The 11,758-nt window shown below is 43.0% G+C and overlaps 1 protein-coding gene across 3 annotated transcripts in view; it reads right to left on the bottom strand.

Moving 5' to 3' along the window:
* Positions 1–705: 705 nt before the first annotated feature.
* The window catches only part of PBX3 (PBX homeobox 3), a 201,994-nt gene continuing 190,941 nt past the window's right edge, over positions 706–11,758 (bottom strand). For all 3 annotated transcript variants that reach the window (XM_046645932.1, XM_046645925.1, XM_046645940.1), the window contains 4 exons: positions 7,169–7,334; positions 5,843–5,955; positions 4,960–5,049; positions 706–2,226 (listed from right to left, as the gene is read on the bottom strand). In XM_046645932.1, the coding sequence (XP_046501888.1) occupies positions 2,134–2,226; positions 4,960–5,049; positions 5,843–5,955; positions 7,169–7,334 (462 nt within the window). In that variant the 3' untranslated portion in view covers positions 706–2,133. The remainder of the gene's footprint in view (positions 2,227–4,959; positions 5,050–5,842; positions 5,956–7,168; positions 7,335–11,758) is intronic.

Below are 11,758 nucleotides of genomic sequence, written 5' to 3'. Positions count from 1 at the left end.
TTAGGTATTAGCGACAGATGCGTATGTAAATATGCGGAATTTCTAACATTTTGAATAAAACAAAAACAAGGTTTAATCTAGTTAAAGAATGGTCAGTTGGTCTTACATTTTGTAAGTTCAGAGTTTTAGAAGATATACTAAGAGAAGTTGTGGGGTTTTTTTAAATGGCATCTGAGGCTCCCTCTTTTCAGACAAACTTTTCCTTGTTCTTAACTGGTGTCTCACACAAGTTATGAAAGTGAAGAAGTGAATGTGGCAAGACTGGTTATTTTTTAAAACTTACAAAAAACGTCTTTCCATTAGGTCAGGAGAGTGTGAGCTCCAAGGGCAGAGACCTGGGTTCAAGGTGTGGGCCCCTGCTGTCCTAGGACCACGACCTTGTGGCATTTGCTTAATTTTTATGAGCATCAGTTTCCTACTCTATGAAAATGGGGATAATATTTTCCTTGTGGTGTCCTTAGAGGGTAAGAATCAAGTGCAGACATGTAAGTGTGGTCCAGCAGCTGGCAGGAGCCTGCATGGAAAGAGCGGGCAATCAGGAGAGGCTGTTCCTTCAGCCGCAGCTTCACCATCATCCCAAAATCCCTCTCCGACAGGCCACACGTTTACCTGCAGGGCCTGCTTCTGGGCGGGCTTTCTCCTTTTGCCTGCACGGGCTGGTTCAAGTGGCGGAGCAAGAAATTACATCAACATTTAATCATGAAAGCAAAAAGTTTATTCATGTTTGAAACTACATATAACTACCACGAGGAAGACCTTTTCAATCCAGGGTGTAATCCAGTTAGAAAGGAACACGAAACGTTTTTAATACGTTAGAATCACCGCCACAAATTATTTTCATGACTCAATCAGTTTCAGAATCGCATACAATACAAAAAGAGAAAGGAGAGAGGGGGCCCCATTACACAGGGTGAAATATACAGTACTGAATACTGAAATCTGAATGCATCACAATTAGTCGCTGCTTTTTTTTTTTTTTTTGCATGGATTAGTAACAAGATGAAGAACATTCAAAATGTTTCTCAGTATTTACAACAGTTTTACTGATCCTGTGTGAATTTAAGACCCAATGTTTCCACTCTCGGTTTTTTTAAAAGTTGCAAATGCAACCCTGATTTTTCTTTTAAAAGATTACAATGTACATTACATTTTATGAAGGGAAACAAAGAGTTAATTACAAGATGCAAAAAGATAAGAAAGAGACAAACTACAGCGTGAGTATTGTTCAGAGGTAGTAGGTGAGCACTCTAAGCTACAGAACATGTTGAAAGTCTATTGGTTTGGATGAGTTCGCATGAGGTAATAAAGCTGTGTTTTGATTGGTGAGATGTATAAATACTCTTTTGCTACACTATATACAACACTCCAGAGAGCAGGGCCTTCGTCGATGCCCAGAGGACGTAGCAAACCTTGACAAGTCTGTGCAGCACCCAGCGCACACCGTAAAACCCGGCGGATCGCCTGTTCACCTCTATCAGCAGCGAGTATCTTCATCTCTCGGAACGATCTGGATCCGTAATTTAATTACCAAGCAGACGCTGGGCACTGGTGCTTTCAGAGAGAGAAAAGATGCTACCAGTCTCTGATCTAATTATAACATAAGAGATCGCAACACAAATGTGACGAGGAAGATTCTTAAACACAACCATCATTAACAGAGATCGCCAAACAGCTCCTTTACTCCAACTCCATTAGCGATATGAAAGACAGACAATCAGTCTGCGATGGAAATATGCGAGAAGTTCAATTTAGGTGAGGTGAATCTTTGCATCTGCTTTAACGATTGAGGTTTAGCATACATTGTACTTTTTTTACCCTTAAGGCCAAGTAATTGGCAACTGTGAAACCATTAATGTAAAATATTGATAATAAATTATGATAAAATAGCTACAGGACTGTCAACAATGTTAAATCTTGGCCTAATTGGATAAAGTGCTTTTTTAACATTGTGTGTTTTTATATAAATACAAATGATTATGATTCCTTAAAAAACAGATTTTCCAAGTTCTCTAAGAAGACAAGGTTTTACAGTAAAGCTGTAGATGGTGGGCTACGAAAACGCTTTCCTTTCCTCCTATTGCTCTGAATGCACTTCTCAAGGCATGTCAGCTCGGGGAAAAGCGTCGCCAGAGATTAGTTAGAGGTATCAGAGTGCACACTTCCTGGGCCTTCTGTAGGAGAAGTCACAGAAGATGGAGTTGTCGCGTCCTGCCAGCCTCCATTAGCCTGAAAGGAGAAACAGAGTTCAACGGGTGCACGTCTGCATCTTAATTCTGCTCCCCAATTTAAAACACCCAGATGACAACATGAGAGCAAAGATGCATTAGCAAAATGTATTTTCTAAGCCCACTTTGGCAGGAGTTTGAAGCATGTGTTAAAGCGGGATTAAATGCATGTAAAACAAATCCATCCCACCAAGTAAAGACTTGGCAATAAATCAGCACGCTGAAGGAGGGCTTCAGCTAGTCTCAAGCTGGCACCAAGCTCGGCCTTGGATTTGCCGGTAAAAAGAAAGTGACTCAAAAAAGAAATCTTTTAAGTAGGGAGCAGTGGAGGAGCTCAATGTAATGCCTCTGCAAGACCTTGGGCTCCATGGAGTACAGACTTCAGCCTAGCTTAATCCTCGTTTCCACAGAGAAGTTGCCTGCCCTTTTTCCATACATGCCTGACAGCCAGCCACTATAACCCTTGGAAAATGAAGGCCAGAATTTCCCTCCAAATAGGATCGCCCAGAATGAAAATGCATGACCTGTGGAGGAGCACACACTATTCAAATCTGTATTCCAATTATCTGTAACTGGAGCTCCTACTGGGGATGCTGCCTCCGCGTTCCGCACGCTGCTGGCCCTTCCTGCCTCAGACCTGCATCAGCAATAACAGTACTCAGAAACAAATTTGCCTTATGTCCTGGCCTATAGAGGCAATTGCTGAAATCAATGTCTGATCAGATTTCTGCTATGGCAGACAGCTTGTCGCTACATATTTTTATGTCAGTCAGGAAGAGGGAGGTGCTGGGCTTGTGAGTTGGGGAACACTGAGTGGAAGTGACGGGGCGGGCCTTTCTGGAGAGAAGGCGAGGTGAGCTAGCTGACACCCAGTGCCTGCGGCACAGACTGGCCTTGTGCTGTGCTGCCCCCAGACCCTGACCTCCCACACCAGTGTCAGTACGGGTCATAAGGTTCCCCTGCCTCACTCCCATCATCTGCAACTTCTTTGAGTCCATCCAAAATGTCTTCTTTCAGGCCTGTGGCACTAGGCTGCTTAGAGCTATGTGGGTCCCCCGCCCGGCCTGGAGATGGCTGTCAGACAAGCCGAGCACTGGGCATTTTTCCTTCTCCCAGGTCACTGTTCTTAGAGAACTCCCTGTCTCTGACGGACAGCATGGTTCTGCACAGACAGCGCCTTTCTGCCCACCAGGATCACAGGGAGGGGGGGGAACCAAACAACCCCAGAGAGAGACCAGAGCCAAAGGGAAAAGGATTTTCCAGCCTTGAGGCCTAGCAAACTCAGGTGAGGGGGAGAAAGCTGTGGTGGTCCATTTTCAAAGGCTCGGCTGTGTGGGTTTGGATGGTGACATGCTCATGTGTGTTTGTGTGGATTCCAAGAAATCCTCTTCTCTATCTAAAAGGAAAGCCGTTTTCACCCCTCAGGTAGGAAAATCTACTTAGCAAAAGAAAACTCTTATGCAGATAACAAGTCTAAAGATATTCCATCTGAAGTAAACATCATTCCTCTTTTATCCAAATTTATAAACAACAAATGTATAATATTTTTACCCAGCGTGGCAGCTGGAGGAGAGGTTGTCAGCAAGCATTCTTTTTTTCAAAATAAATTAATCCTTCCTCTGGTGGTTTGAGATTATGCACTGTATTATACAACAGCGCCTTATCAAGCCTCATCAGTGAAGATGGAATTCATGTCTGTAAAGTGCTGCAGGCAATCACAGTTTCATATTTTATCATGTTGATAAGGATAGCGCACATTCTCTGAAGCATTTCAAAACACTTAAATGAAAAAGGAGAAATGCAACTAAAAGCCTTTTTATATGGTTTGTTGTGGGTTATTATGAGTTATTTATAAACCCAAAAAGAAAGATTTGACATTTCAAATGTAAAAGATTTGAGTATTTAATGGTCCTTTTTTCCTTTCACAATTGAACATCCTCAATCACTTTTTAAATCATTAATATTTACTCTCATAGCAAGCCAAGGCCCTAAAAATGGAGAATTTTGTCCATTTTCTTCCAGACCCAACTGCCATGTGTCAGGCGGCTCATTTCCTCCTGAAGTCTGGACCCCAGATTCTGTCCACCACTCTTCCCAGCTCCACCCTGGTGACCCAATTCTCCCCCAGTCCTTTCAGGAACTGTGTGTTTTGCCATTTTCCATCCATGTCAGGGTGGGGGGAAAAGTAAAGTTTTGGTGAATTGGTTACAAAAGTTAAAGTCATTTTCTCCATAATTAAAAATGGAGAGGGCATAAAAATGCCGAACATATCTCTCACCCACACTGACAACACAGCAAGCTGCTCTTAAGGACAGAATTCTTTGTTTTGCTTGGTTTGTTGATCTGTCTGGGGCCCTCCCAGGCTGTCACCTTCACCTGAGCTGTGTTTGGGAATTTTTCCTGCTGCTTGAGTCTAAGATAAATGACCTGTTTTTCACTATTTCCCTGGAACACAGCACAGCCAGTAGGAGATGGCGTCTTAACAGGCTGACGCTTAAGCCCCTACTGATGACAGAACGCCAGTCACTCTGGGCAGGCATCTGTGAGGACTTCTAAGGTCATCTAGGTAATGTCAAATTTAGGTTCATAAAATAAAAGAGCAGTAAAGATGCCGCCTTCCCCACCTGACAATAAGATGAGAAGCCAAGTCAAATGGCCATTAATTTATTTATTAGTCATTGTTTACCTGACGCTGTTCCTACAGCTCTTCGATCTGGTTCCCCAGAGTACTCACATTTAAATTATGTGGACTGTACAGTGAATTTCCTCCAAGGCCATCACTGTAGCCTCCCGTCTGATTGATAACATGACGGAGGGTATCCACCTAGAAGTGAGATGAAACAAAATTCATCATCCCAAATCTATTAAAACATCATCACTTACAAAAGGAAACAATTTGAATTATGTGTGCCACGAGGGTTTAGCATCTTCAATGAAAGACAAATTTATCAATCAAATATGACCGGCAGAATTTCAACAATTTTTTGCATATTTAAACTCACACATCTTTGTTTTTCATGCCAGCCAAACAATAACATCTTCATGGTAATGCAAACTGTCCATCTACACCAACCAAATGTGTGTGGCTGGGGGTGAAAACTACTTATAAGTATGTATACTGGATCTCAATCTCTCTCTCTCTTATACACACACACACACACACACATCTATATGCCTAAAAACAAGTAGTTGTTCTCAATTAAGAGGATGAGAAAAGAGTTGAACCTGGAACATACTTTAAGAACTCAGGTTTTTGTACACTGGCTTAAAAAAACACAGAAAGGAAACAGAGTATTATGTTTTTAAACCATACACACACTGACACACAAAATTTTTCTGTTCTATTTTGTTATGATAGTAAGAGGCACCCAACCCCTCTCCATGAGCTCAAGCCAGAGCCGAATGCATTCACAAAGTTCATCAGGTTTGAATCATCAAAAGTCACTGTTCACCTGACTTCTCCTTAAACTAAATGGTGGGGCAGATGGGTTACGTTTGGAAGCACCCAGCACAGGTTCTGCATGGATGTGCAGACCACTTCCATGGGGTCAGAGGAAGGAGTTTTGAGCCCAAACCCTACCCTGCTAGAAAGGCCCCAGTTGGGGCATTTCTCCTACCTGTGATTGCACATTGGCTCCGACTTGGGACCCTTGGTAAGAATCCCCATTCAGACTCTGCATGTTCATGAACATGTCCCCAGAATTTGGGAGGTTAAAAGAACCAGAAGAACCTGGAAAGGAAAGAGTTAAGTAGCTGAATAACAGAGAGCTAAACACATAATCCTCAAAGACCAAGAGGCAGGGAAAGGAGAAAAGGTACAGAAGGGAAAGGCTGTGCACAACATAAAGCATTTCCAGATCTATGAGGATGGAGGGTAACTCCAGACAGCTAGGTCTTGTGGTTCATTTTGCATCTAGGAAAATCCTATCAATGGGGAAGCCCAAATAAGAAACAAAGAGAACATAAAAATAAACAGAAAAACCGGCCTGGAACCATCCCCTTGTTTTCATTTCTCTCCAGGATTTGGTCATTAAATGAACTCTTTGCTATCATTAACTGTCAGAGTGGACAACTAAACAGAGAAGAAACATTTTTCTGAAGCTCTCTTAGCCATACACTCTACCTAACTTTCCTTTCATCTGTTTTCATGTTCCATTAAAAAGAACTAGGGGTGGGGGGCAAAAACTCAAATAAACAAAAAGCCCCTCACTTTCTGAACTTTTAAAGATATATTTAAAAGACTTCCTTAGAGAAGCCCCTCAAATTGTTGCTCTAGTCCATCTGTTTGGACTAGTTGCACATGTTTCATTGTCACTCAAGTTCCTTGTAATTTTAAAATGCTTCTAACTCCAGCACAGATGTCACATAAAATTTGGCCAAAATGTGTTGTATGAGGAGCCAAGATATTGCATCCATGTATCAGGTACCATACCCCTCACAGCTAACCACCTCCTAATGCTACCAAGCCAACACCGGTGCTAAAGAAATGCGAAGAAGGACAGCAGACTGCAGTCTGTGGCTACATTAGGCAGACAGCACGGCTGGTACTTAACTCCAACATTCTAGCTTCATTACACACAGCAACAGGTAAATATCCCACTTGTGCTATTTCATTCTTTGACAGATCACTATTGACCTTAAAATGATACATGGAACAATATAGTTAGAATAATTATTAGTGATAGCACTTTGCCTAAGTGCTGAATTAAAAACCACTATGAGGTGTGAAAGTTCCAGAATCTACCAGAAGCGAGTAGCACTCACTATGAACAGTGGGTTTATGAAGTCTGGCCACCCACTCATTCACCCATTCTGAGAACAGGCCTGTATTTTAATACAAGTCCACTGTGTCCTCAGTATGGCTCTTGCTTCCTGGCTGTGGGACAGGGCTTTGTGGCATAAGGCTGCCTGGGCCGAGTAGGCAGTGAGCACCCAGTACGCACCGGAATTTGGCGTGGTGGGCGAATTGGTCTGGTTGTTCTGCACAGCTGCGGCGACTGCGTGTGCGGCTGTCACAGCTGTCTTTGCAGCGTAGAGGTTGGCTTCTTCCTGAAACTTGCCGATATTTTTCTTGTACCTGATTCGTTTGTTGCCAAACCAGTTGGATACCTAAAAATCGCAGGGACATGAGTGAAGGGGAAGAGAGGTCAAAGGGGGAAAAAAAGCCAAACTTCCAATAATAATTGGACACAAGGAGAGACCTTGGGGGACACAATTCCAAGCCTGCAATCACCTCCTGTGCATAATGTATAATGGGTTTAGGGGTTCACTTTCTCTTTTGGCAAAACTCTCAAAACTCTTGGAACAATACTGCTTAGCTACAGTAATACTAAAACGGCTGGGAGCACTGTTCATTAAAAAATATTCAATTGGTATATAAATGATCAGTCGCCCCAAAAGTAGCTGAAGAACTAAACGAATAGTTGTTAAGTTAGGTAAATAAAAAGAAACACTTGAGAAGCAATGGCTTATTCCTTTTTGGGTCTAGAACAATTTTGGCAGCTGTACAGTAGAATCATGTCTGGCCTGCTGAAAAGAGTAACATCAATTAATAATGGATGAAAAACCCCTTTGTCTTCTACCTTAGAAGATACTGTCTGACTGCCAAGATGGGTGCTCAAGCTTTGCCAATTAACACGTGAGAAGGTCACAACTTGAAAATTCAAGTAATTCCAATGAGGGCAAATGCAAATATAGAGGAGCGGCTCCGATTTCATCAGGTGGAGTGCACTTCTTTCTTTTGCGAACTACTTATGATGTCAGCCAGCACAAATGGAAGAGATTTCTGAAGAGGATCTTGGCAACAGGCAGATTTCATTGACAGCAAAACTTCAGCCCAGGACTCATTGCTCATAGTTACATTATGCGTTCAGGCATCTGTAGCTCAGCTATATAAAGAAGCAGCTAAAGCCCACACAGCAATTTATAAGAAGGTACCCACTTGCTATATAAAAGGCTCTGACCTCTCTTTGTTAAACTAACAATTTAAAAATACTTTCCAATAATTTCTTAATCTGTCAAAGTGGCATGTTGCTGTGTTATCAGGCTGGTGGAACACTGCTTCATCCCAAACAGCTATTCAGGGGCCTGCGGAAAAATAAGGAGCAGTATGAGCCCTCCAACCCAGTTTACACCAATGGGCATGCTTGTGACCGTCTCTGCCAAGTGTTTAATTGCTTTGGAAATAGAAGTCTCATTCTTCAACCTACGGGGCAGTCATCCTTCCAGAAGAAGCCAAAGAGCCCTGGCAAGGGAGTCATGTGAGGAAGACAATGTTGGCCTTGCTGCTGCCCGCATGCTGTCCCATCCTGGGGAAGCGCTCTGTGCACACATACATATGCAGGCACACTCACTGAGGACCCATGCAGCAACCACAAGCATAGCTTCCTCAGACAGAAACAAGCCAAAACTCATCAGGAAGTAAATACACTACAGATGAGGATTTCCTAGATGTTTCTGTTCCACCATCATTTTTTCCTCTCTGAAGGACGCATCCCTTCCTTCCTTCATATCAAACAGTAGTGGTTATAACCATCATTAACTATCCCCTATGCGTCGAGCATTAAGCAGAGCCTTTTGCACACATTTTCTCATTTAATCTTTATCTCAAGGGCTAGAGGTGGTTGATTGAGGTGGTTACACAGGCATCACACCTGTCCCAAATCCAATGCCTTTTCTCTCTCCTCAAATTGTTTGACCTCTCAGCAGTGTTTGATACTTATAATTACCACCCCTCCTTCTTTTTTTTAAAGATTGGCACCTGAGGTAACATCTGTTGCCATTTTTACCCCCTTCTTTCCCTTCTTCTCCCCAAAGCCCCCAGCACATAGTTGTATATTCTAGTTGTAGGTCTTTCTGACTCTGCTATCTGGGACGCCGCCTCAGCATGGCCTGATGAGTGGTGCCATGTCCGCGCCCAGGATCTGAACCAGCGAAACCCTGGGCCACTGAAGCGGAGCGCATGAACTTAACCACTCGGCCAGAGAGCCAGTCCCCCACCCCTCCTTCTTAAAGCTCGCTCTTTGCATGGTTTCTGTGACATTATGCTCCTGCTTCTCCTCCTTCCCTGACACACCAGTGTGTGTATGTGTGTGTGCACACATCAGTGTACTTTCTCCAAGACTCAGCTCTTGGCCCTCTTCTCTCTTTCTCTAAGCAATCTTATCCATATTAATGATTTCAATTATTATCTCTGTGTGGATGACTTCTGGATTTCCATCTCTATCCCTAACTTCCATGAGGAATTTCAGTTCTCAATTTTTAAGACATTTCCATACAAATGTTCTGCCATAACCTCCAACTCAAGAGGTCAAAAATGGAACTCGCATGTCCTCTAAACGTGCACCTCCTTTTCTATTGTCTCTTTGTATTCATGGCATCTCTACCTCCAGAGATGTGGCACCTTGCAAAGTCCCTGATTCCACTGTTGGATAGTTTTAATAGATATACAGTTCTCTATGTGGAATGAATATCTGGTTCCCTTTCACTTCCACTCACTGGTCCTAGTTCCAACATCTATACTGTCACAACATTAGGCTCCCAAATAGCCCTGAGGGACCTGAGGGACCCTGCTGCTGGTCTTCTCTGCCTTCCCTTCTTTGAGCCCCATATGCTTGGGGCAGGTGCACATGATAATTGTGTAGGACGTGGCAGTAGACAGAAGAGTTAGGAGAGGACACAGGTGAGAAGGCAATGAGGGCCTGAGCCAGGTAGAGCCCTGGAGTGGAGAGAGTAGATACTGTGGAGGAAGGATAGGCAGAATTTGATCACTGACTCACTGTGGAGGTCAGGGGAGAGGGAGAAGCCAGAGATGATGCTGATGTGGTGCCCAGGCCTCCAAGAGGATGGAAACAGATGCACTAGCGGGGATTTCTGTACCAGGAGAAGTCAGCCTCCGTGACTATTAGGATCTATTCCCATACCAGAATTACATGACTCTGAAAACAAAAGTTTCAATCAAGATTGAAAAAGGACCCTAAAGGAATCCACTCTTATGCTACTTTTTAAAGCAAATTCTCTTAAACCTTAGCTCACTTTTCAAAAGCACGTCGTCAGCTCAGGAGGCAGAGCTAGAGAGCTGCTTCACAGTCTCCTTCAATATATAATATCACTCAAGCCTGTCTGAATATGGCTGGCAGGCCTTCGAAAGAGTTAAATATTGAATGTATCTATAGTGCAAAGGGAGATATTCCTGGGTGAGGGGGAATTTGGCATTTCTTAAGCATAATTAATGAAATTTCTCCAACGCTGAATTTAGCAACAAAGGCCCATCTTAGAATTCTCTTCTTCTAAACAATTCTCTGTTGGATTCTGTACTTTGTAGTTAATATTACCTTGACAATCAGAGAAGCTATAATACATTAATGAAACTTTGCCTGGAAAATCAGATTACAGCTTTATTAACAGTTTCATAATTGAGGAATCTCTGTACTATCGAAGGTCTCATCTCTAGATATGTAAGAATCCTGTGTTTATGCATACCCCCGGACCAATCAAACAACAGTCATCACTAATAAAGGTTTATTTAATTCTCACAGTAAAATTTTAATATCACCAGCAGCCTGGGGAAGCTTTAGCAAGTGGATTTGCTTGACATCAGATCGTTTCTATTCTGCTAGTCCCAATACTTCTTAATCTTTAATATCAAGGCAATTAAAATTAATGGCCACTCATCCGAAGCTACTGTGGGCAGTGTTTCCTTGACATCAATTGTTTGACGGGATTACCTAGAGGTTAAACTAACAAGCAAGGTTTAATTGGAAGCAATGAAAGAAGCAGTGATCATACGTTATGTTTAACCTGCGTAACCACATCTAAATGAATATCTAAAAATGTTAAACTTGCAGGATGGTGACGCTCAGACACTAAGCTATACAGTACAGATTCTAAGTACAGCAGGAATTTGGAGGAAGAGAGGTCCCAGCAGGTCTGGGAAATCAGAGGAGACTTCCAAGGTAAGGCAGAATTTCAATTGGACCTCAGCTTCAATTCAATAGTATTTTTATTGACACTAAGTAGTTCAGAGGTACAAACATCCAGAAGCCCTGTTAACACAAAAAGGCCAAAAACATAAGCTGCTGCCTCTCTCTCCCTGGACCTCTCCAAGATCCCTGAGACTTATTCCACTCTCTAACTTAACTCCCTTTTCCCTTCTTAAACTCTAAACTTCCCTTTTAGTGAAGGAGGAAGGAGAAGCCATCCTAAAGGAAAAGAGGAAAGAATCAAGGAGGGTTTCTGTAAGAGGTGACATCTGAGTGGAGGATGTACTGTGAGGAAGGCTTCTACTGGGGAGAATGAGGGAGCAGTGAGAGAGGAGGAAGGCATGGGTACAGGGACGAGTGCAGTAAAGGCATCTGAAGGACTGGCAGGCTCTGGCTAAGGAGCAGAAAAGGGGAGAGTGCTTGAGGCAAGGGAAACCCCGAAGAGGAGCTCCACAGATTGTCCCACACCTTCCCCTCCAAGGGCTCACCAAGTGGAGGGGAGACAGAGATCGAGTCTGAGATTTCTAGGAAGTACAGTGGGGAATGGGTTCT

This window comes from Equus quagga, chromosome 1 (assembly GCF_021613505.1).
Source record: "Equus quagga isolate Etosha38 chromosome 1, UCLA_HA_Equagga_1.0, whole genome shotgun sequence".
In the NCBI taxonomy this organism is placed as follows: domain Eukaryota; kingdom Metazoa; phylum Chordata; class Mammalia; order Perissodactyla; family Equidae; genus Equus; species Equus quagga.
This window is presented reverse-complemented; position numbering and strand designations above follow the sequence as displayed.